General features: G+C 51.3%; 1 protein-coding gene and 1 pseudogene across 1 annotated transcript in view; one reads left to right on the top strand and one right to left on the bottom strand.

Annotated features, from left to right (window-relative positions):
• LOC144247940 (uncharacterized) overlaps window positions 1–26126 on the bottom strand; it is a gene marked incomplete at its 5' end in the record, with an annotated part of 684260 nt that overhangs the window by 63426 nt on the left and 594708 nt on the right. The window contains 1 exon segment of the mRNA XM_077789686.1: window positions 6633–6818. Coding sequence (XP_077645812.1) covers window positions 6633–6818 — 186 coding nt within the window.
• Window positions 2331–5460, top strand: LOC144247922 (class II histocompatibility antigen, B-L beta chain-like; annotated as a pseudogene).

Below are 26126 nucleotides of genomic sequence, written 5' to 3'. Positions count from 1 at the left end.
ATCAACACAAAATGACAAAAACAATTAAAAGCACTCATACAATTTTCAAAATGCAAACAATTCTGAGTCTCTAATGTCCAAATAGATTTTCTTAGAGCTGGCAGGAGGGATGTGGGGTTTTCTTAGTCCGGTTTATCAGGAGATGGAATCAGGAGCCTTCAGTAGGGACTGGTTCTCTGGCCCCTGTGGCAGTGCTGCTGGCTGTGACAGACTCTGTACGAGGTAATGTAGGTGGTGGTGTGCCTGTTGGAAACTCCAAATAGAAATCATTACCTTTTAAGAAAAAGATGGTTACTTTAGGAAAACTGTCCTTTCTTCCCCCCCAATTACACTCACTTGGGTATTATGAAGGAACTCTGGGGAAAGGGACTAGTGTAGGGAGGCCATGGAAAGGGGGAAAAGGAGGTAGGAATTTGTGGGAACATAAAAAAGGGGTAATGGGACAACGGAAAGGAAAAGGGGAAAGTGGGAGGGGGGCAGGGAGGCCACAGGAATTGGGGAAGGGTATTAGAAGAAGTGGGACTTATCAGACAGGAAAGTTGTTTTGATATGGAGGTGGAGTCTTGGATGGAGGATGGCTTATTGGTCTTCTGTGCTCTTTCAGCTTTTGGGCTGTTGCTGGGATTTGGTTGTTGGTTTTGGGTTTTATTTCCTCAATAGGAGTGTGGAGGACTTCCATGACATGGGTAATATTTTGCAGGTTTGCAGTTTGGTGCATGTTTGCCACCTTGCACTGGAACTCCACCAGGTCCTGTCACATCGGCTGCTTGGGGGCCTTTTCTTCCTTGTATTATATTAAATTCCACAATTTCTACATCTCCTAGACTGTGGAGTTATTTCCTGGGGTTATTCTTTTTTATAGCAGTCTGATGAACAAGCACATCTTGTTTGTTATCATTCTGGGTTATGAAACCGTATCTGTTTTTGACATTGAACCATTTCCTGTCCCCAGAACGTTCATGGCAAGGACTTTTTCACCTTGGCCAGCGGGTTTGCGTGTGTGTTGGTGATGCTGGACGTGGCGCCGGTGCTGGGGCGCTGCCGTGCGGGGCTCGTCCCGCTCCCGGCGCTGGCGGCCGCGCCGAGGCTCGGCCCCTTCTCCTTCCCGGGCTCTGTCCCGGCCGGTGCCCGCGGACGCTGCGGGCGCAGGAGCTCTGGAGCAGCAGCGGGGCGGGGGCGGCAGTTTCGCCCCAGGACTGCGGTTCTGAGCCGCCCCCGGCGGGGCTGCCCGCCCGCCGGCCTCGCCCGCCCGCCCTCGGCCCCGGGGCCGCGGCCGCCGCTCGTTGTCTCCGTGCGGGACCGCGCCGCGCTCCCCGCCCGTTTCCCGGACGCTGCGAGGGCTGATCATTTCTAGGTGTTCTGGAGAGGGCAGCGAGGTGAGTTAAAGTGCACAGGAGGCCAGTGAGGGCAGTTTGCTTGGAAATGGCCCAACTGGCCACAGTTCAAGCACCTCACGTTGTTAATGGGCACCACTGCCTCCCCCACCCCTTTGCTCACGGCCAGGGCTAAAGCAGTTTCTGAAGAAGAGGCCTTAGTGCAGGTGTCGACCATCTGTGGGATGAGTGGCTCTGGATCTTGGGGAAGAGCTCCGAGAATCTTTTTGTTTTCCGGGTTGGCGTTAGACATTGCCATTTTTCCCAGGAGTTCATCCCTGGCCTCTACATTATCAATTTGGCGATCGATGGCCTCTGGGAGGTGGTCAACAAACTTAACAAATGTCTCTTCAACCCCCTGATGGATTGAAGAAAAGTTTTGGACAAGGGTGGTTCCATCAGGGATTTTTAAAAGAGCAGTCTTTGCAGCAGATTTGATGTCATCTAAGACATTGTTGGGCAGCATGACCTGATCCTCTGGTCTGCTAAATTCCCCCTCTCCTGCCAAAGCCTCAGGGCATTCCTGGCCTTCGCCTAAAACTTCACTCAAGTCATACTTGGATAGGATTGGCTTTAAAAGTTTTTTCCACTGCAATAATGCAATGGTAATGTAATGGAAGGCATGGGGAATTAAGATATGTCCTGTGAAAGTTAAGTCAAATACATTGTTAAAATATGGAGAATTGCGGCCGTAGTCTCTGGGGAATCCGCTCCCATCACGGCTCCTTTCCCCGTTTAATGACGACAGGCGCCGCAAGGCAATCGAGATCTCTCACCAAGTCCAGGTCCCCATCCCGCAGGGCTCCTCCCTGATCCGTGTCCAGCCTCCTCCCGGCCTGTTGTTATTGCCGGGGTGCCGCCGTCCTCATCCTCTTCGGAAGGTGGGTCGGGGCGGGCTGGAGCGCGCAGCCTCCGGCGGAGCGGTGGGGCCCGGTGACTTGGGGCCTGCAGGCCAGCATGGCGGGCTTCCAGCCAGGCCCGCGTTCGGTTCCGCAGCGTGGGAACCGGGATGGGCTGGAGAAGGAGGGAACCACCCTCAAGGGCCCACTCGGGGATGTGGGCAGGGGACAGAAGGGGCTGGTCCCGACGGTGACACCATCGACGCAGCTGCGAGCGCAGGGGAGGGACCCGAGGCGGGGCTGTACAACTGACATTCCTGGAGCTGGGGACCAAACTGGGGACAGGGCAGTCGGGGACAAGGGAGCGGGGAAGGCTCGGGCTGGAGTGGCCAGGGCCAGCCCGAGAGAGGGACTGAGTGGGGCAGGAGGCAGCAGGGAGTAGGTGACAGCCCTGTGCCCGTGGGCAGGGTCTGGCTCCCATCCCACCCTTAGGGGAAGCAGGGTTAGGATCAGGGAGGGAGGAACACGGGGAACAAGAACCAGGGACCCAACTTTCTCCCTTAGGCTTTACTAATTTAAAAATCAAATTGAAAATAGGATTAAACTTGCCCACTTTATAATTCCCCCCCACTTGTATATCATAAATGCATCACCCAACTTTCCCCCAGAATGAAAGTGACAAAACATCTTCCTGGGGAGCCTCAGGAAAGTGCTCAAACAAAAACTGAACAAAAGTTTTAAGATCCCTCTTTTTAAATGAAACATTCCCTAGTACTAAAGTTGCTTTAATCTGAATATAAATCTCTCGTTGAGCTGGGGATAAATGATTGTCCATGTTCCCCAAACAACCCAAATTCCCCCCCACGAGGCAAAAGGATTAACTGAAGATAAATGTGTTCATGTGTGGTGCTCTCCCCCGGGCACCTGGCAGCCCACGCTGCGAGTACTCACCAATGCGAGGGACACAAAGGAAAAGCGAAACCTCGAGGGGGCTGGTGGGCTCCTGCCGGTCCTTTGGATTCTGAAAGCTTCCCTTCCAAAGCGGCAGCCTTCCCTCAGAATTCCAAAGGGGTGCCGACAGGCCAGGAGAAACAGTCCTCACAAAGCGTAGGAAGAAGCTCCTCCTGGAGCTGGTCCCAAACGGCGCTTGAATTCCCGAAGATCCCGGATCCGATGACCTTCAGGAGACGCTCTCCGGGACTGGACAACTGTCCAAGGTCCCTGTTCTGGAGCCATTTGTTCCAGCCTGAACTGCTACAAGGAGAGTGCAGGGTAAAGAAGCAGAAAAGGCCTTTGCATGGTATCCACAGATACCACGGGACAGATACTCCAGGGACAGCAGCCAGGTACTGCAACAGCGACCCACACGTTATGGAGCAAAGAAGGACTGCGGTGGACTGGCTCTGCCGGTGCAACCACGAGTATCTCAGCCCGTTCCTCACGGAGCGCCGAGGTGAGCGTGGGGCAGAGCGTGTCCCCTCGAGCCCTGCTCTGGCAATGACCCTGAGGCCCCTCAAAACCTCCCTGGGAATCGCCCCAGAGCCATCAGCCCTCCTTGTGCCCATCCCCGAGACCTTCTGTCCCTGCCACTGACCCCCGTGGCTCTCCCAGTCCATCCCAGTCTCTCCCAGTGCCTCCCGGCTGTCCATCTCAGCCTGGCGTGGCGCTGCCGCCTCTCAGCCAATCAGAGCGCGAGTCTCTGATGACTCATCAGTTGCCAGGCAGATCCGCAGCGCCGCGTGCCCCGCACTGGACTCGGCCTCCCAGTGCCGCGCGCTTCATTCCCAGTTCCTCCCAGTGCCGCCCCAGTCCCTCCCACTCCTTCCCAGCCCATTCCCAGTTCCTCCCAGTGCCGCCCCAGTCCCTCCCACTCCTTCCCAGCCCATTCCCAGTTCCTCCCAGTGCCGCCCCAGTCCCTCCCACTCCTTCCCAGCCCATTCCCAGTTCCTTCCCAGTGCTGCCCCAGTCCCTCCCACTCCTTCCCAGCCCATTCCCAGTTCCTCCCAGTGCCGCCCCAGTCCCTCCCACTCCTTCCCAGCCCATTCCCAGTTCCTCCCCAGTTCACTCCGAGATCTCCACCCTCTGCCAGTGTCCCCCATCCCCTCCCCTCTCTCTGAGTATCATCCCAGTCTTTCCCAGTTCATTCCAAGTCCCTCTCAGTCCATTCCCAGTCTGCCCCAAGGCCACACCACCCCTCCCCTCTCTCTCCACGTTTCTCCCAGCTGATCCCAGTGTGTTCCCGCTCTCTCCCAGTCACCCCCACCTTGTCCATCTCTCTTCTGCCCTCGAGCTCCCAGCCCAGCTCCGGCACCTGCTCTGCTTCTTGGTGGATTTCTACCCTGCTCCCATTCAGCTGAGGTGGTTCCAGGGCCAGCAGGAGCTCTCTGTGGTGGCCACCGACATGGTCCCCAAAGGGGACTGGACCCACCAGCTCCTGGTGCTGCTGGAAACCTCAACCCGGGCCGGGCTCACCTCCACCTGCCAGGTGGAGCACGTCAGCCTGGAGCACCCCCTGAGCCAGCACTGGGATACAGGGGAGGAATTGGGGGCACTGGGACAGCCACTGGGATGTGCTGGTTTCAACTGGGAGGGAGTTGGAGAGCCTGGTTTCAACTGGGAGAGGAGGTTGTGGATTTGGAAAGGCTAAGAAGGGGTTTGAAGGATACTGGGGAGGGTGGGATGGGGTTCTGGGGGTCCTGGTGGACACTGGGAGGGAGTTTGGGTGTGCTGGGTGTGACTGGGAGGGATGTGAGTGAGCCTGGAAGAGCTGGATGGAGATTGGGGATGGAAGAGCAGAGATTGGGACAAGGTTGGTTGTGCTGGGAAGAGACTGGGAGGGGTCTGGATGAACCCTGGTGGGGCTGGGAAGGGAATGAGAGAGAGTTTGGGGGTCCTGGAGCAGTGGGGGACAACTGGAAGGAGGCTGTGGGATACTGAGAGGGACAGGAGGGGCTTTGGTGGGTCCTGGGAAGGTGAGGAAGGGATCAAGAGGGAGGTTTCAGGGATCCTGAGTAGGTTGGGAGCAACCAGGAGGGTGCTTGGAGGGGCCTGTGTGCCTGTGAGAGTTTCTGGGGGGTCCTGACCCCTGCGGAGACCCCAGAGATGCTGCTGGATGCTGCCACAGCAAGATGCTGGCAGGAACTGGGGATTCCGTGTTGGGCTTCATCTTCCTGGCACTGGGGATCTGGTTCTACCTGAACAAGAAAGGGGGGTCCCGTGAGTCGTATCCCACCTCCCCCAGAATGTGAATGGTCCCCCCGGGGACCCCAGCCCGGTGTCACCCCCTTTACTCTGCCCACAGAGCTCCTGAGCCACTGGCAGTGAGAGCCCCTCCCCGTGGCCCCGGACCCGGCCGGCACCCCCTGCTCCATCCCCACGCTGATTTTGGGGGGGTCGAGTGTCCCCCAGCCCTGCTGTCACTCTGCCCCTGCCCCCTGCTCCCAGTGTTCCCAGTAAAGCTTCCCAGTTAAACCCAGCCCAGTTTATGGGGGCACTGGGGAGGGACTTGGGGGGACCCCACGGCGGGGCCGGCACTGGGCAGGGAGGGCGGGTCCAGGTGGGGAACACTGCCTGCTGCGGGTCTGCCCGGCAACTGGTGAGTCATCAGCCCCGCTCGCTCTCATTGGCTGACTCTTCTCCACCGCGTTCTCTCATTGGCTGAGGAGAGGCCCGGCAGTGCAGAGAAGGAACGGGAGAGATCCCGCCCCGAGCACCGGCACGGGGACAACAGACCCGGCCTGGGCACAGGGAGGGAATTTATTACCAACCAAACCACGGCAGCACCAGGAGAAGGGAAAGAAATCCCTCCAGCACCTTCCCCCACCCAACGGGGATCACCCACAACAGGGTTATCCACCATGGAGAGACGGGGACATCCCAGTTTAGACCAAAACCAATTTTATTCAGTGTACCAGGTGTTTATACAGGGATTGACTTGTATGGTGCTTATAGAGGGCTCTGTTTCTGGTAACAATTTCCCATTGGTTACACATTCTTCGTGACATCCCCTAACCTGGGAACATTTATGTTACCACAAAGACTCACACCATGTTGCTTGGTCAGTCTTCTTGCCCAGGGAGACTTCAAGTGTGTCTGTGTCTCCCACAGTTTCTGCTCAGTCAGGCCTCAGATATCGGGCCCCTTGATCAGCTCCATTGCTTTACTCTCTGTTTTATTCCCCATACGGGGACACCAGGGCTCTGCCCCATGGGGGTCACTGGGGATCATCCAGCCCGGATCCTCCCATGGGGGATGGAGCTGCAGCAGCGCACCAAGCTCTTCCCTCACTCTCTTCCCTCACTCCAAGCTCTTCCCTCACTCGGGGCACTCACAGGGCTTCCCTTAGTGGTGCCTCCGTTGGTGTTGTGTCAGTTGAGAGCTCCCGGAGAAGTTCTTCCCACACTTCCCACACTCGTAGGGCCTCTCTCCAGTGTGGATGCGCCGGTGCTCAGTGAGGCTGGAGTTGCGGTTGAAGCCCTTCCCGCAGTCGGGGCAGAGGAAGGGCCTCTCCTCTGTGTGACTCCGCTTGTGTCTGAGGAGACTGGAGCTTCTCTGAAACCTCTTCCCACACTCCCCACACTCGTAGGGCCGTTCCCCAGTGTGGATCCTCTGGTGCCGGATGAGGCTGGAGCTCCACCTGAAACCCTTCCCACATTCCAAGCACTTGTGGGGCTTCTCCCTGCCATGAGGCTTCTGCACCAGCTCCGAGCTCTGGCTGGATCTCTGCCCGCCTTCCTGGCTCAGGGGGGCTCTTTCCTCCCCACAGCTCCCTGGGCTGGGTTTGCAGCTCCTCCTCCTGCAGCATCTCCGGGGCTTTTCCTCCTCCTCCATTCAGCCACACCCTGGAAATGACAAATCCTGGTTAGAGGGAAAAACAAGAGAAGAGCTGCTTGGACTGGAGGTTCCGCCTTGCCCAAGTCCATCCCTGGAAGTCATTGGGAATCTTGTGTCTGTAAGAACCTCCAAAACACCAAGATTCAGCCCAAAAGTCCCACAAACTTCAAGACACAAATCAAAAACTCCCTGAACATCACAAGTCAGCAAAAACCTCCTCTACAAGATAAAGATTCAGCTGCCACATAAAACCAAAGCACCAACATTTAGCCCAAGAAAGCTCAGAAACACCAAGATTCACCCCGTGAAAATCGTGGATCCCCCTCCACAGTCACCTGCTGCATGTGGGGGGAGCAGCGCTCCTGGGGCTGGGGGGAGGCTGCAGACACAGGGAGGGGTGGAACCTTCTGCTGCTTCCTCTTTCTGCTCCTCCTCCTCCTCCTCCTGTGTCTTTGCTCTTCCTCACACTCCTCTTCCTCTTGCTATTCCTCCTTCTCTGGCACAATCCCACCCTTTCCTGCCACTTGCATCCTTTGACCATTCTGTTCTTCAAGCCTGCTTCTCCTTCCCTTCTCCTCCTGCCCCCAGGCCCAGCACCCACTGCCGGCTCCCTCTTCCCCCCAGCCCCACAGCATCCCAGCGCAGGGGCAGGGATGGAGCTGGGGCAGGTCGGGCTGGGGCAGCGCTGGGCTCTCGGCCGCTCCCGCCCGCACTCGGTCCCCACTGCAGCCGCTCCCGCCAGGACAGCGCGGGGGGGCCCGGCCTTGGCGCTGCCCCACTCCCACCTCCCCAAATTCCCCTCGCGGGGGCATGGGGCCGAGGGGGGGTGCAGGTGGGGTCCAGGTGGGGAATGCTGAGATAATTTCAAGAGTGGGACCCCAAGAAGAAGAATTGGAATTTGTGGTAGACACAGGGGCAGAAAGAACCTTTCTGTTAAATATTCCAAAAGGTTATAGTGTAAGCAAAGATACCGTAATACTAACAGGAGCAAAAGGAGAGAGTTTCACCGTACCCGTTATTAAAAATGTGGTAATAGAGGGAGAAACTAAATTTTGGATGAGGGATGTTTTCTTGGTCCCAGGGGCAGGTAGCAATTTATTGGGACAAGATTTACAGGTGAAATTAGGAATAGGGGTTGTTCCAGAAGATGGGAAGATGACAGCTAGACTTTTAAAACTAGGCCAGGAGGATGGAAGAAGAATTAACAAGGAAGTTTGGGCTGGGAGGGAAATAGGGGAAGATTAAATATTGACCCCATAAAGATTACAATTGAGGAAAAAAAAATTGTCCCAGACATGTACGGCACTATCCTGTATCTTTAGAAGGACGGGAATGTTTAAAGCCAGTAATAGAAGGACTAATAAAGGATGGACATTAGAACCTTGTATGTCTCCCCATAATACCCCAATACTCCCAGTAAAGAAGCCTGATGGGAGCTATAGACTGGTACAAGCCTTAAGGGAGGTTAACAAAGAACTCAGACCCGCTATCCAGTGGTACCAAATCCTTATACTCTTTTCAGTAAAGTTCCTCCCCAGCATCAGTGGTTTAGTGTAGTGGACCTTAAAGATGCCTTTTGGGCTTGCCCATTAACCCAGGAGAGCAAGTTATCTTTGCTTTTGAATGGAAGGACCCACTAACTGGAGAAAACAGCAATTAAGATGGACAAAACCACCACAGGGGTTTACAGAATCCCCAAACTTATTTGGACAAGCTTTAGAAACAATACTACAAACTTTCCCCACTCCCCCTGAAATACAAATTATCCAATATGTGGATAATCTTTTACTTTCTGGGGAAGCTGAAGCTGGAGAGGCTACTATAAAGCTTTTGAATTTTCTTGGGGAAAAAGGATTAAGGGTATCAAAAGGGAAGCTGCAATTTGTAGAATCAGAGGTAAAATATCTTGGACACTTGCTTAGAAAGGGTAGTTGGAAGCTCAACCCAGACTAAAACACAGGGATTCTATCCCTTCCCCCTCCCTCTTCAAAGGGGGAAATCAGAAAGATACTCAGATTATTGGGATATTATAAATTGTGGATTGAAGGATATACACAGACAGTAAAATTTTTGAATAAAAAATTGACAGAGGGAGATGATATAAAATGGATCAAAAAGGATAATGAAAAATTAAGAAAAAAGAAGTTAAAACTAGCCCCAGTATCAACTTTAAGCTTACCTTCACTAGCAAAACCCTTTCATTTGTATGTAAATGAAAAAAAGGGGGTAGCTCATAGGGTTTTGTTTCAAGAGTGGGGAGGAGTAAAGAGACCTGTGGCTTATTTATCAAAGATGTGGGATCCAGTAAATCAAGGCTGGCCAGTGTGTATTCAAGCTATAGAAGCTACTGCAATCCTAGTAGAGGAAAGTCATAAACTGACTTCTAGAGGTAAATTAATTGTGTACCAAATTTCTTCCAATTTGCATTATGATTTTTATCTTGAAATACATAACTTACTGTACTCTAAGTTTGAAAAAATAGTTTACAGCTGTGACATAGCAAAACCTGCTATTAATTTGAGTCAATGCAGGCTGTTCAATCAACTGTTCTCAGTGTGTAAAGTTAAACTAAAGGTAACACCAGCTGCTTGGTAGGTCAAGCAAACAATTTTCCTTCCAACCAGTCCTTTTTCATGTACCCAAATGTGTTTTGCTTTCTTAGTTTTTTTGTTTTGTTTGTTTGCTAGTTTTTCTGGAAGTGCTAACTACTTGCAGTGTATCTAGAACAGCAATTAAAAATGTGCATAAAAAACACTTGTAAAAAACATAGGGCTCATTTTTTCCCACAATGGGAGGTGGCTACATATAGAAAAAGGAAACCTACAAAGCTAGATGAAGAAAAATTTCAGTATCTTCTAATGTAAACTATTAATTTGTTACTTTCAGCATCACAGTAGGTGTGTGACACACACATATGAAAAAGATGGTGAGGGAGATCTCTGTTTACTACAGTTTCCTATTTCTTGAATGAGTTAGAGAGCTATGAAGCAATTGTGATTCCTTGTGTGGATTACCCAGGCCTGCAGGGAGGGCTTGGCCATGGTTCCCTCTGTGCTGCAGGCAGCCCTGCAGCGTGGCAGCAGTGGCTTGCCTCTGGTGAGTTTGCAGGCAGGGTGCTCCAGCACTGCAGTGCTCAGGGGCAGTTTCCTATTTTGACAGCAAAGCTTAAATTCAAGAGTGCCTCTTCCCATCCAGTTATTGTTTGTACTGTAAGAATCTCTCTAGAGAGTGTTTCCGGGCATTCAAAAAGAAAATATTGTAGCAACAAGTTCCTTACTTGCTGTCTCCCCCACTGTATCCACATTTTGCCTATTCCCTCTTCAAATTATAGATTGGTAAAACTCATGCTCTGTGTCCTCAGATGCCCTTCCCAAATCAAACCTTGGCTTCTTTGCAAATTATATTGCACTAACAAGGATTGACTTAAATTTTTTTATTGCAGGCAAGATCACTTCAGAAGTAAGTTGTTGTTTACCTTGTTCCTACAACGCTTTCAAGCTTGTGAATGGAAAATTGTGACAGCAAAATAAGTCTTTAGTTTTAGCACTGTCAGCTCTGGGTAGCTGGTAGCCCTTGGTGGAGGGTGCTGTGAATTAAAGGCCTGCAGAACACGCATAACAAAAGTAATTAAATTTGTAAGGAAGTTGAAAAAGGAGGGAGAGGTGATTGGCAGACTCACCTCTCCAGGATGTAGGACTAATGTTAGAAAGTGGACTGATATTGGAATGTGGATGTTGAAATGTGAAGAGAGAAAAAAAGGGCGAAACAGAGAGAAAGGGAGAAGAGAGAAGAAGAGAGAAAAAGAGAAAGAGAGAGAAAGGGAAAGAGAGAGAAAGAGAAAGAGAAAGAGGGAGAGCGAAATACCCCCCAAAGTCCCCATACCGTAGCTATTTGTAAGTTCTCCCCCATTCCTGCTAGACAGAGTGACAACAAGGGGAGGGGAGTGAGGAAGTACAGTCAAAGGCAAAGCTGTGAAAAAGAGGGAGAGCTGGACCACCAATAGAGATAAGATCAAAGCAGAGATAGCTGACTCTCACAATGTGCTTTATTTTCTTAAACAAGACTTCTTTTTTTTCCTTCTGATTTTTGTTAAGTAAAGGAGGCTTTTGTTCTGAAGAATGGGTCTGTAAGACTAAAACAGTTGGATGTTGCCTAAAAAGCAAAAAACTAAGAGATGTGATACATCTTGTGTTAAATTTGGGCTAGTCTTTTTTTATTTAACTAATTATAGCTCACAAGAAGAAGAATTGGCCTCTGCAGCAATTAGCACAGCTGGATACAAGAAGAAGAAGCAGCTACAGAAAAAGTTTTTAGTTAAACCCAGAAAGTTTTGAAGAAAACTAATGGTGAAAGTTAATGCAGTATTGTTTTTCTTTTAACACTGTGTTATTAAGAAGTCCTTTCCAGGTACTACTAAAGCAGCAATCCCAACCATGGAAAAGAGGGTGAATTCATGCCAGCAAAATAAAAGAATTGGTGAAGAAACGTGAGGAATGGACTATCACATCTAAACCGGGTGATACCAAATTGACTTTCAACCAGGACTGGGTGGTAATGGTTTGGGAAGACCCAAATGACCCAAGGCAGGTACAAAGAATAACACCTAACTGAGAAATAAGGCAAAGCTTGCATCACTGGTTCTAAGCCCTGCCTGAATAAGCCCTGAGACGCCTCCGACACCTCCTTGGCAGAGGAACACTGCCACTTCAAACAGGAGGATCGGGAGTGTTTGAGTCAAAGAGTTCTTATAGTCTGGCCTTAGCCTGTGGCTTGTACAGGGAAGAAGGGAAATTGCCATTAATACTATGCTGTATACTTTATTTGATTCATCCCCATATTGGACATGGCAGCTGGGTTATAAGTGAATGTTTAAATTATGAGAATAATTGGCATTGTAGCTCACAAAATCTATGTTCTCGTGGCAAGAAGTATTGAGTACTGAATCAATCCCCTATACAGAAAGACCTCAAAAACTGAAGTAATAAATTGCTTTTGTAGATGGGAATTATTAGTGCCTGTTGACTGAGAGATACCTGAGGAATGGTGGAAAACCACAGTTAAAAGGTGTCAAAAACAATTTGCCTGGAAATGAGTAAAAAAGGAGTGACAAGGGAAACAGAGGGCAAGCCTGGATTGAGCACTGTACTCAGCAGCGAGAAGATCACACGTACCTGCTGTGGGCAGCAGCCCCACAGGCAGGGGAGGTGGGGGTATAAGCCACGCCAGACCTCTGTCATTCCTGTTTCTGTCTCTCATTTGTTGTCTTTTCCCTTCTGAGATAGCAGCAAGATCGTGTCACAAATGCTACAGAAAGTGTTACATGGAAAGAAACCAAAGTTCCTTTTTGTCACACACACCCATGTCAACAGCCACTGATATAACCCATCCAAATTAAGTATCTGCAGGAAAAAGGGGGAAAATTATCACATTACAAAGAACTCTGGAAAAAGTCGTAATACTTGGGGCATGGAATGTCCAAAAGGAGAGAGATGGATTTGTTTTACATTTGATCTTAGAAATATAGTCCAAGATTCGGAAAAGAGACAGTTAGTAAAAAAAAAGGTTAAACAAGCACAGCAGTCTAGCTCTGTGTTAACCCCAAATAATATCCTGAGTCATATTAAATGACTCCAAGCAGTTATAGAGAAGATAATAAACAAAGCTGCTCAGGCATTGGAATTAATATGGAGTCTGCAAAGCCAAACATCACCTGCAGTGCATTAAAATAGGTTGGCTTTACGCTATTTATTGGCTAAAGAATGGGGTGTACAGATTGTTGAAAATAGATGGCAATGAGGATGTCATCCTGGAAAAACAAAGGATATCAGAAAAAAATTATGACCCAGGTATCAGTCCAAAAATGGGAAAATAACGTTATAAAACTAGCAGGTGGGGTAATGTATTGAGAATGGGATGGTGGAAGAAATTAGGATTCTTCCTTTTATGTGTTACAAGTGTTTTGATATTTCTTCTTTGTTTAATCCCATGTTTTATTTGATTACCAACAGAGTCCAAAGAATGCAAGAGGACAGGAAATATTCTTTATAAAGCATTTGGCTTGAGCAGTAAGAGGTGGGATTGTGAAAAATGCATATTTATGATTGGCTTTTCGCAAATGGTACAATGAATATTATATGTGTCATGTTAGAAAGTTATGCTGTATTAATTCCCTTACATATTGTGTTAAGTGTAGTTTTAGGTTACAACATAATGTTAAAATAGAGATTATGTATGTGGGGGGAGTTTTCTTTTTAGGAATGAGATGCTCCCTTCGAAGAACACCTAAATCTTCCAAAGGAGAGGAATTTATGGCTTCTGATCAGGAGAAGCTAATTTCTTCAGGCCTTGCTCAGACTTGAAGATGCCAGGGGATTAAAGGGAACAGTTGACATACAACAGAGTTTCTTGTTTAGAATAGAATGTATGCATAACCATGAAGAATGTATGAATATGCAACAAGTGTATTGGTTTAAGGGTGATTCCTTTGTTCACAAGTCAAGCTTTTCTTGACTTAGGGTCCGAGAGCATCTGGACATCCGTAATTCTTTGCTCTTTTTGTCTTGTAATTGTCCTAACTCTAATTGTATTATTATTTTTATAACCATTTTATTACTATTAAACTTTTAAAATTTTAAAAACCAAGTGATTAGAGTTTTTCAAAATTTTCAAAACTAGATGAGATTTAAAGGTGACCCTTTAACTCATAAACAATAAATAGATGATTTGAAGGAAAAAAAAAAAAGCAGTAGATTGTGGGGGGGCACAACTGAGGCTGCTGAAGGCTGCTGTGGAAGAGAAGCTGCATTCCAGGCACCCAGGAGGAGCTTCAGAAATGCAAATTAACACTGCTGGGGCAAACTGGGGACAATGTACCTGGCTCTTCTTGCCTGGGGCAGGAATTGGCTGATTCCCTCTGCCCCTCACCCCAAGCTCTGCCTGCTTGCAGGGATGGAATCTGCACAGCTGAAGGCAGAGCCCATGCTGAGGATCTCTGACTCTGCAACAGAAATGGCTGAAGCTGCAAAGGGAAACAGCAAATGGAGAATGTTGGGAAAACTTCACTAAAATAAGGGGGGGATCATCCCTCTGCCCACTGCAACATCTGCTGTCACTGTCTGTGCTGTACAGGGTGTATCAGAGCACTGGGGGTTTTGCTAGAACAAGTTCAGGGAAATCAGCTGGAATTCAAGTATATGATGAAGGATTAAGAAAAAAATGGTCAATTGATGCAACTTCAGCTGCAGGGAGCACCCAAAAATGGGGAAAAGATGAACGGCCACCAGAACAAATCCTACAACACCATGGACCAGCCCCTGGGAACCAAAATGATTTTGTGAAAAATGCATGTTATATGGCTCTGTGCAGATAGTTACTACATGTATTATGTTATATTGATAACTTGTGCTGTATTAACATTTTAATAGTATGGTAAATGTATCTTTGAAGATAAAATGAAGCTTTAGTAGTTAAAAGAGAAAATATGCATTGCGGGGAGGGGGGGGGGGGGTTAAGGAATGAGAACACCTAAATTCGCTCAAGGAACACCTAAATTCTCCAGACAAGAGCAATTTATTGTTTTCTTACTAGAAGAAGCTAATTTCTTCAGGCCTTGCTCAGACTGAAGCACGCCGTGGGGATTAAAAAAACAGCTGACATACAACAACAGACAGAGTTTCTTGTTTTAAATAAAATGTATGCATAACCATGAAGGATATAAGAATATGCAACAGTGTATTTTTTTAGGGGTGATTCCTTTATTCACAAGGTATGCTTGTTGTGGCTTAAGTGCCCAAGAGAGCATCCTGACATCTGTAAATCTTTGTTTTTATTGTCTTGTAATCATCCTAACTCTAAATTTTAATTAGTCTAATTGTATTCCTACTTTTAGAACCATTTCACTATTATTAAACTTCTAACATTTAAAAACCAAGTGATTGGCATTTCTCACAAATTCTTACCAGGAGACTGAGAACCCATTTATCATTTCAATGGCATCATTACATTACAAGCTGTCCTCGAAAGAAGAACCAACCAGACAGCTCCAGCTCCTGACTTTCCTGCCGACCAAGCCACTGAAATGATGAACACAACATTTCACCAGGGGATGGGATCAGATTATCTGTTAGCAGAAAAAGCAGGAGTTTGTGGAAAACTAAATGACTCAAACTGCTGCTGGTAAAGAGATGACAAGGGAAAAGTGGTGAAAAGGATAACAAAAGAAATAGGAGAGCAGTTTATGTATTGGTCCAAACATGGAAAGGATGGATATAGGACAAAGTTTCGTGGTTCCCCGGAACACCAAGGGTTAAAGGAATGCTGCTTCTCCTCTTCTGTGCTGCAGCAACTCTCATCTTTTTACCATGCTCCACACCTTGGCAGTGCAGCTCATCCAGCAGCTGAGCCAGGGCAGGCAGGTGGCAGCCAGGCCTCCTGATCCACAAACGGCTACAAAAGGACAGGGAATGAGGGCACCGAGAATAATCCCAAAACCAAAGAGGACCCGGGAAGAACAAAACAGAGTCAAGGAGTGAATCTGCCTGGAGATAGGGCCAGGCACTTCTAGATAAGGGGAGAAACCATCAGTTCCAATAAATGTTACAAATTGACCCAGACAGCTGCTCAAAGTCCCGCTACATTCCCGAAATTCGCCGAGAAGAACAAAGACTTAACAGAGCCATGAATATCGGCTGTTATACAAAAGGAGGGTGCACATTAACGAGGACAGGCAGCAGGCGCATCGGGAAGTCGGAACCTTCCAAGGAACTCAGCCGGTGGGCAAAGGCAGAGGGAGATCGGCCGGGAAAATGAGGATAAAAAGGAGGCTGCGGGCTACAGCCACGGCAGAGAGCGCACGGCAAATGCCCCACGGCCTCTGCCCCTGCTCGGCAATAAAGTCACTTTGACAGGACTCCTCGCTCTCCTCCGGGCACACGAACCTCCGGCGACGGGAATTTCCCCGCCCGCTCCCGGCCGCGGGGCAGCCCCTCTGTCCTACCCACAGCAGCCGGGCCGAGCCAGCGCTGCTCCGGCAGCGGCTCCTGCCCGGCCCCGGCGGGAAGGAGACCGCGGGCAGCCGCTCCCGCAGCGCCCTCAGCCCGGGGCCGGCACGGGCCGGACACGGCACCGGCGAGCCGCCGGAGCCCCCTGCCGCCCCCTCCGCCCGCAGCCAGCCCCGAGCCCCCGCAGAGCCCAGCGCGGCTCCCACCTGCGCCGGGGCCGCCTCCGAGCTCCGCCGCCGCCGCCTCACCGCGCTCCGGCCGCTGCCGCCGCTGCCGGGCCCGCGCAGCCGCTCGGCCAATGGCGGCGCTGCGCGGCCACGGCCGCCCTCAGCCCGCCGCCGGGGCCGCGCCGCGCCCCGCTCCCACCAATCAGCGCGCCGCAACCGCGACTGACGGCACCGGCGGCCAATGGCAGCGAGCTCGGGGCGGGCTCTGCGCACGGCCCCGCCTCGCCCCGCGCTCTCGGCGCCCCCGGGCTGCGTGAGGGGAAAGCCGGAGATGAGGAACAGCCCCGGCACGGGCCCGGGCCGAGCCGGGATTGAGCTGCCCACACAAACAAACTTCTCCGCGCCTCCCGCCACGGCTTTCCCGGCCCTGCGCCTCCCGTGCCTCCGCCTCTGCGGGAAGCCCAGGAGCCTCACTTCTCCTGCCCCTCGTTAGCGCATCAGTGCTTCGCTTTGATTTCCCCCGAAAAGGGAAACCTGCCCCAAGCCCTGTGGGTGGGTGGGGCAGGGGAGAGATTTCTGGCAGAAAACTCCAAAGACTCGGAGCAGGAGAAGGAGAAGTCAGTGCAGAGCCTTAAATGCAGCTTTCCCCACGCCTCCCTGCTCCCAGCTGCACCTCCTCCCCCGGCAGGGCAGGAGACAGGGAATGGGGCCATGCTCAGCTCATCCCCCGGGGCTTCTCCCTCTGCTCAGGGACAGGAGTCGTTCCCTGCTGCACCCTGCGCTCTCTCCCGGCCGAGACTTCTCCATGAACTTCTCGGAGCGGAGTCCATCCCCTGGGCACAGCCCCCTCCGAGTGCTGCAGCGTGGGTCACTGTGCCACGGGCTCAGTCCTGCCAGGACAGGCTGCTCCAGCGGGGCCCCTCTGCCCGCGGGCTCACAGCCTCCTCTCGGGCATCGCCGAGCTCCAGCCCGGCTCCTCCAGGGGCTGCAGGGGATCTCTGCATCCCCATGGACCTGCACGGGATCTCTGCATCCCCATGGACCTGCAGGGGATCTCTGCATCCCCATGGACCTGTAGGGGGATCTCTGCATCCCCATGGACCTGCAGGGGATCTCCGCAGCTCCATTGTAATATATGTTATGGAATAATTTGTGCTTGTGTAAAATATACATCAAGTCAGTTGTGCTTGTAGAAAAAGATTCTTAAAGTTTTATATGACCAGTGGCTGCAGCCGGGGCTGGAGAAACCACAGATGGCAGAGAAAGAAAGACCTAATTTCCAAATGAAAAAAGGTAGCTCGGTGCAGAGATGGGCTCTTTCCGGGGACAATCCAGGAGACACCCAACGTTTAATGCCTGGTCTGCCGGGGAGCCAGGAAACCGAGCACACGGGCATCCCGCCCTTGCAGCTGCTGAGGAGGCTGCTGGGCTGTGCTTCAGCAGAGGAGATGGAATGTGGCTTACCACTCTGCCCTTCTCTAAAAACGGAGAATGGGTCAGGAGGTTTGGGCTCTGAGCACACAGCAGCCTGGCCCAGGCACAGGCCGTGGTGGGATAGGGGCACAGGAGCCTTCTGTGACTGACCGTGGCTCTCTGGTTTCTCTCTGCAGGCTGCCAGCTCCTCATGCCATGGAAACGGCCCCACTCGGCTGCCAGTCTGGGAGGGCTGGAGGGCTGTGGGTACTCATTTGCTGTCAAAAATAAATTGTGTTTTTTTGTCATTGTCATTGTCATCATCAGAACATTTCTTTCATCCTTTTCCAAGTTTTTGGCCCCTCCAGGGTAATATTCTTGTGTCCTTCCTCAGACAGTTGATGGCATTTGGCAGGGGGGGTTTAGCAATGTGAAAAGTTCAACAACAGCTCCAGTTGCCAACTGCAGCAGCCCCTTCAGGAGCCCTGAGCTACCAGCGAGGTCCACGTGTGCCTTGCAAAAGGGAGTGGTTTGCAGCGATGGGGTTGGTGCCCTGCTGCAAAAGCTGGGAGCAGATCAGAAGTGGCAAAATGCCATTTTGGCTCAACCCCCACCCAGGTTCTTTATCTTTTCCCTCTGCTCGGTGATAGGCAGACAGGGCTGGATCCAGCGAGGTTCAAGTTCTGGGTTCTCCCTGGCATCAAAGGGATCAACTAAACTCTTGTATGCAGTGACTGCAATAGGGCTACTGAAGGAAAAAAGGGAATGTCATGTGATGGGGAATCTTTCTTGTCTCCTCTGTCTCCCCAGGAGCCCCTTGGAAAGGGAAATACCCACTGGGTTTATCTGACTCCTTCCCAGCCAGCCTTTCCCTCGCTCCCGGGTCTCATTTGCTCCGCAGGATTCACCAGCTCGCTCAGCTCAGAGGAGCTCTCAGAGGAGAAAACGCTGCCTGGCGTGGGGCTGCCCGATCCCTGTCTCACCTTGATTCCATTTGCCCCCTCCCTGCCCCATCCAAGAGACCGAAGGATCCCCCACAGCCCCACGGTCCTGCAGCAGATCCCGGCACGTTCCCTGCTCCGCTCCTTGGTGCCCTGGGAGGCTCCAGAGCCCTCCCTGTGTGCGGGACAGCGGCTGCAGCACCGCTGCGCCCGCGGGCGAGCAGCGCCCAGGAGCAGCTGCGCCAGCTCCGAGCCTGAAGGGAATCCTCAGCGCACACAAATGACAGCTGGCACTTCAGGGGCTGGCAGGAGAAGCTCAACCCATCTGCTCACTGCCCTTCCCAGCCATGGCCACGCTGGTGCAATTGGAAGAGTCGCCCCTGCCCAGGAAGCTCTCAGGTCAAAGAGAGGAGCAAAAGCCACGGGTTTCAGAGGTGTTAGCTGCCACTGCCTCTGGTTTTCCTTCCAATTCCTAAGGGATTTTGACTGGTTTTACCATTTCAACACTTTCTGTGTAGAATGCTTATTTTATGATTGGCTTTTCACAAATGTTACCATGAATATTATATGTGTAATGTTAGAAAGTTATGCTGTATTCATTCTCTTAAGTAGTGTGTTAAATAGAGTTTTAGGTAACAACATAATATTAAAATAGAAACTCTGCGATGTAGGATTTTTTTACTTGCCCAAGCAAGAGATGAGATAATCAATAAACTCTTCACACAGGGATGGCGGTGACTTGGGGCACATAAAGAGTTACAACCTCCTTATCAGAAAAGACAAACATTCTTCCATCTTGTCTCCATCTTTATGGAAGCACCAGGATTAAGGGAAAGAAGTTGACAAAATCCAGAAAAGTTCCTAATTTGCAAGTAATTTATGCATCATGTATGAGATACATGAATATGCAATAGGCTATTGCTTTTAAGGTTATTCCTTTGTTCACAAGGCATGCTTGTCCTGGCTTAAGTGTCTGAGAGCATCTGGACATCTATAATTTTTTGCTTTTTATTGTCTTGTAATTGTCCTAACTCTAAATTTGATTACTCTAATTGTGTTACTATTTTTATAACCATTTTATTATTATTAAACGTTTAAAATTTTAAAAACCAAGTGATTGGCGTTTTTCACAACGTTCCAGGCTCCCGGGGACCCCCTTATCGGTATGTCCGACCCCGCAGGCTGCAGAGGTCCCCCAGCTCCGGTGCCGCCCTTCTCCGCTCCCCAGCCCCGCCCCGCCGGTACCGGGCGATCCCCGGTGGCTCCGGGCTGACGATGCAGCGCCTGCCCCGGGCAGCCCAACCCCACCGCGGGAGGGTCCCACGCATCCCCGGCCCAGCGCCGGGGCTCTGCCGGCAGCCAGCACCGGGACCCCAAAATTCTGCTGTCCCGGGGCCACCGAGCGGGCACCCGGCCCTTGGCCCTGTCATAGATACATATTATAATATTGGCTTTTTGCAAATATTCCATTGGATTTTATATGTGTGGTGTTACAATAACTTTGTTATATAGTTTTTATTTCTGTTGTTCATTGATTACGCTCAGACATAGTAGTGCCATAGCTGATAGAAGCATGCTTGTGTTAAAATTCCTGCTTGGATGGGATAACATTCAGTGAGCACAGGATGAGGACACCTGTACAGATCTGCCAACCATCAGCACTCACCGTCTGAAGGCAGTGTGGGCCGAGGCCAAAACTGAAGATGATGATAAAAAAGGACCAAAACCACAACCAAGGAATACACATGCCCTAAAAAGGTGCAACCGAGGAGGAGCCATGCTGAACAGTTATTGGAATATGTAAACTAGCTTGGGAAAAAGTTTACTATGCATAAGGGACTATGAATATGCAACCGGCTGGTGTAAAGGGAAAAGGTATTCAAGGGGTATCTCCGGAGATAAGCGTGTGCTCTTGGCTCAGTGCCGAGATGCACCCGGCCCTAACAACCTTTGCTCTATGGCCCTTGTCTCCTCTTGTCCTGTATTAAACATTTTAAATGTTCCCAGGGCAGTGAAGGTGTTTTTCCCAGCCCCGAGCAGAGAGCTCTGCCCGGCGGCTCCCGGGAAAGGCGGCGGCGCTCGGCAGCGGCCCCGGCCCGCCCGGCCCGCGGGAATTCCCCGCAGCGGGACAAAATCCTGCCCCGAAGGAGCGCTCGGAACGCCGCCTGCGGCTCCTCCGTGCCCCGCAGGTGCCGCAGCTGCCCCGCTGCGGCAGGCGCGGCTCTGGAGCAGGGAGGCTCTGCGGGACCCCCGGGCTGTGCCCCCTCCCGGGCCGTGCCCCGGGGCTGATGCTCGGCCCGGGCTCTCTCGCTGTCCCGGCTCCCGCAGGCTCCCGGCGGGAGCGGCACCGCCCGCCCGGCGCCGCAGGGCCGAGCCCTGCCCAGCAAAGGCTCCGTGTCCACGGCCGGGCCCTGCCGGGGCTGCGGCCGCTGCCCGGCCCGGCACAACCCGCAGCGCCCGGCGCGGCTCCCTCCAGCCGGGCACTGCGGCTCCAACCAGGCGGAATATTCAGCGCACGGAATCTCTGTCAGCGCTGCTCACATTGCAAAACCAGCTGCTGCTGAGGCAATCCCAGCTCCCACTGAAGCCTCCCACCCAAAATGCTGCCTTCAGCTCGGACACACCGGTAAGAAACCCAAGAGCAAACTGGAAGCTGATTAGAGAATCTTGCACAATCACACCCAAGAACATTTTGTTATAAAATCACAAATATTAACAGAAGCTGAGAAAGTCAACAATGTTAGAAAACAAGCTTCCAACAATGGGACTCAAAGAGCTAAGGGCATGCGTTTGAATGGAATGAGCCTTCTCTTTCTGACATGTGAGCAATGCCATGGAATTTCCCAAACCAGAGAAATAGGGAGGCCTGGCAGCAGCAGCTTCAGACACAGACACAGCAATGACACAGAACAGGGCAGGGCAAGAGGCTGACAAAACTCTAGCCGCTACTTGCAATGAAGTACCTTTGTTTCCAGTTCTAATCTAGCCACTATTAATACAGAGTCCAAAAGACTAAAAATACTAGTAATAATAATAACAACTGTACCATTAATAGCAAAAATAGAGGTAATAGAAATGATAAGAGTTAATAGTGGTAATAAAAACTCTACCATACTTATACCAGGTTTGCATGGCCAGGTTTTGGTAAGGGAGGAGCTCTAGGAGCAGCTTCTGTGAGAGCAGCTGCTCCTCCATGTCCCACAGAGTCAATTCCAGCCGGCTTCAGGACAGACTGGCTGCTGGACAAGGCTGGCGCTGTTAGAAATGGTGGTAACGCCTTTGGGATAAGAGATTTAAGAAAAAGAAAATGGGTGATGCTGGAGTTGTGACTGTGAGCAGGGAGGAGCAGGTTGAGGACCTGTGAGGGGAACAGCTCTGCACACCCCCAGGGCAGGGCAGGGCAGGAGGGGCAGGAGCTGCTCCAGCTGCTGGAGCTGATTGCCCTGAGATTCCCTGGTCAGTCCCTGGGGAGGCAGCTGGGCCCTGCAGCCTATGGAGGGCACGGAGGGCAGAGATGCACCTGCAGCGCCTGGAGGAGCCCGTGCTGGAGCAGGGGGATGCCTGAGCGGAGGCTGCGACCCCATGAGAAACCTGTGCTGGAGCAGGGACCTGGCAGGGACCTGCAAACCCCTGGAGAGGAGCCCACGCTGGAGCAGGGCCCTGCCAGGACTTGTGAGCCCATGGAGGAGCGAGCCACGCTGCAGCAGCTTGTGGAGAACTGGTGTCCGTGGGATGAACTCACCGTGGAGAAGTTCATGGAGAAGTGTCTCCAGAAGGGAGCCCTGGAACAGCAGGGGAATGACTCCTCTCCCCGAGCAGCAGGAGAAACAATAGGGGATGAACTGACCAGAGCCCCCATTCCCTGTCTCCCTGCAGCCACTGCGGGGGGAGGTAGAGCTGGGAAGGAGGGAGGAAAGGGCAGAAGGTGTTTTTAAAGCTTTGTTTTACTTCTCACTATCCTGCCCTGATCCAGATAGCAAAAATTCCATTAATATCTCCAATTTTGAAAATTTTTTGCCCATGATGGCATTTGCTGAGTGATCTGTCGCAGTCCTTAGCTCAACCCATGAAGCCTTCAATCTGTTTTCTCCCTCCTGTCCATCTCTGGAGGGGAGTGAGAGAGCAGCTTTGGTGGGTGCCTGACATCCAGCCAGGGTGAACAGCCAACACTTCCTTTCCTTCATTCATTCTTTCTTTCCAGAGGTCACTGTGAAGGGGTTGAGTGGGGCTTTGACAGAGGGAGTGAAGGTGGTGGGGAATGGTGGAGACAGGAGCCACAGGGACATGGGACAGGCATCAGAGGGGCCTGGGCAGCTGGCAGGGGGCACGGCCTGTTCCCTGGCCCAGCAGCAGGGGACAGGGGGCACGGCCTGTCCCCTGGCCCAGCAGCAGGGGACAGGGGGCACGGCCTGTCCCCCTGGCCCAGCAGCAGCCCCGTGCCCTGCCCAAGGCGCTCCCAGCAGGGGCTGGGCCCCAGAGGCAGGGGGAGACCCCAGTCCCGGGGCAGCGTTTCTGCCCCGTCCCCTGTCCAGCCCAGCCTGCCCCGTGTGCGCAGTGACCGCTGGCACGGGCTGCCCTGGACACTGTGACCTGCTGGGGACACTGAGAGCTGCCCCGCTGTGACACTGCCCTTGGGATTGCACAGGCACCAAACAAACACCAGCCAGCACCGCCCCTTGTCATGTACCAGGCACCAGAGAACATCAGAGCCAGCCCCGCTCCTGGTGATGTCCCAGGCACCAGGGCACATCCCAGCCGCGCTCCTGGTGATGTCCCAGGCACCAGGGCACATCCCAGCCCCGCTACTTGTGATGTCCCAGGCACCAGGGCACATCCCAGCCCCACTCCTGGTGATAAACAGATTTCAGGGGCACAAAAACAGTTGCAGACTTCCCATACTTTAGGGATCCATTAAGCACAGGAAAATGGCAAGGTTACATTTGTCACGTATCCATGGGAAAGGCAGAAAGGTCAGAACGAGGAAGGCTTATTTTGCTTCTTCATTTTGGAGACCCCTCCCCAAAATGGACCCCCGACTCATTTCAGGGAACAGAACTACACATGCTTAATTGCCTTTTTGCCAATTAGCACATGAAGCGGAGCAGAGGAAGTGACAGGGATATGAATATGCATTCATATTTTGTGTATTCAAGACTTCTGCAAATAAAAAAGCTTTGTAATACCTGTGATTTTTGCAGTGTGCATTAGGGAATTATCCCACTTACTGCCCAGCTGTCTCAATAAACATACACTTTCTAACTTTAAACTCTTAGAGAGTTTTTGTCCATCTCATTTGGATATCGATATTAGATTGATATTCATATTTTAGTAAATCATTGTCTTAAAGAATTCCTAGTATGTGCATTAACATGTCTTTTCTTAATATTTGTGTAATTATTCTTGCATTGCTTCAAGATAAACTGGTATGATTCAAAGAATATCCACTGAGGTACAGATAGAACATTGATTTGTCATAAGCAAATTGCAGTTGCAATGTTTTTTCACTGAAATTCTGCCACTTGTCATCATTTTAAAAGTTAAAAGTCAGATTTTATTAAAGTCAATAAAAAATTTCTAACTTCTAACAAAGGGAAAAAAGTATATGGTTTGCACTAGATAAAATATAAATACAGAAAATGTCTCCCAACCAAGTTCCTTACCCTGATCAAAACATCTCCCAATCAAGTTCTTCGCCCTGAACCTGGCTGATAAAGAAAAATATTATCAGTAAACCTGGATGAAACTTTGCATAAGTTAATAGTATTCAAAATCCATGTTCTAATCCTATTATTATTTCTTATACAAAGAAAAAAGGGGAAAGGGGTTGGATTGAGGGTACACCCTCCTCCCCTCTGAGTCTGTTCTCATGTTTTACAATAAATCCTACAACAGTACAATACAGCTGCCTAAAATATGGACACTGGAAACCACAGACAGCATTACAAATGATCACCTGCCTCATGGACAGTTCATAGATGGATTTGATTTGTTTACAAATTATTTCTCAAGTTTGCAAACAGTTTTTCTGTTTACAGATTGTTTTCTGGAAGTTTGGTTTTTCCCCAAGGGATCAAGTGCTGAAAGGTTGTTTCTTAAAATTGGGTTTTTCTCCAAGTGTTAAATGGGCTCAGGGTTAAATAGCTTTCTGCTTTTAGAGATAAGTTCAATTTATAACCAAGAAGCATTATGCCTGTGGCCTGAGTTCTCCCCTAACAGTTCCTGGAGGGAAATGCTGCAGCTCCAGTGTAAATTAGATGCACACTGTCCTCTGTCCCCATGTTTGCAAAGGGCCCTTGCAGATGGGTGACAGAGAACAATACACAGAATTTTATAAAGAAAAGAAGGGTGAGGTGTTACCATGATTGACAGGGGTCTTGACCAATCAAATATCTCCCAAAACTGCAGGCACCTCACGGGCCAGAACCTGAAGGGGCGTGGAGCTCAAACCAATGAGAGCTTCCAGGCCTGGTCTTTCAAATGCCCTGTGTAAGGGGGGACTTGGGAAATAAAATCTCTCTGTTGCCCCATGAACTCGGGAGGAGCAGTCTTTGTCTCCTGTGCCCTCGCTGCCCCACGAGACCAAAGAGATGTTCACCAGGGCCCTCCCTGTTTGTGGCCGTCCATTGCCCAGCTGAGCAGGCAGCCAGTTGTGTTTGCAGGGAGCTGCCACAGGAAGACACACAGCAGCTGGAGATTTGTATAGCAGGGATTGGGCCAATTCTTTTTCTTTCAGAGTGCAAGAAAGACGCAAAAGCACAAGGAAACATGACAGTGTTTCAGTGGAGTCTCTTTGTCCTGTGAAGTTCAGTAGCTGTTGGTGTTTCTGTGCAGCTGCTAATCCACTCCATGAAAAAATCATTCTGGGAAGGAGCAACAACATCTGACACGCACCAAATGTTGCCCCCAGTTGCTCCAGGTGCTGCTACCAACAGCCCCTGTAGGACGGAGCACAGCCCCCAGTGCACACCAGCTTTGGCTTCCCTCGGGCAGAGAAGCCCTTTTGGGGCACAGGTTTCTGGGGCAGGAGACGGGCACCGGTGCTGCCAGGGCTCGGGGGAACTCTGCTTGGGCGGGGACTGTGCCTCACCTGCTGCTGTCAGCGCTGCCCGGGCCCCAGGGCTCAGAGCAGCATTCCTGCCCTGGCCCACACGTTCCTGGTCTGTGTCCCACGGCCGTGCTCAGGATGGCCACCATGTGGGATGTGTCCCGAGGAGGCCGTGCCAGCTTCTGTGGAGGCCCCGTGCCCTTCCCGCCGCGGCTGCGTCGGCAGCTGCGGGGGCTCCTGCTGCTCTGAGCCCGCAGAGCAGGGCAGCGTTTGCTGATGGGCTGAGCCCTTCCTAAAGATCCTGTTGGGCTGTCTGACACACCTGGGGCAAGGCATTCCTTCCAACCTGGGCCACTCTGGGGGGCTGGGGGTGGCCCCAGGGCAGGTGGCAGTGCGTGCAAGGGCCCTTGGTGACACGGTGCAGCATGGTCACCGTGGAATGGAACGGGACAGGGGATCCAAGGGCCCTTGGTGACACGCTCTGGCAGAGGTGTTGGCAGTTACAAGTTACAGTTA

This window comes from Lonchura striata, chromosome 36 (genome assembly GCF_046129695.1).
Source record: "Lonchura striata isolate bLonStr1 chromosome 36, bLonStr1.mat, whole genome shotgun sequence".
Taxonomy (NCBI): Eukaryota; Metazoa; Chordata; class Aves; order Passeriformes; family Estrildidae; genus Lonchura; species Lonchura striata.
The sequence above is the reverse complement of the archived record's forward strand: the minus strand, read 5'-3'. Positions and strand labels throughout refer to the sequence as shown.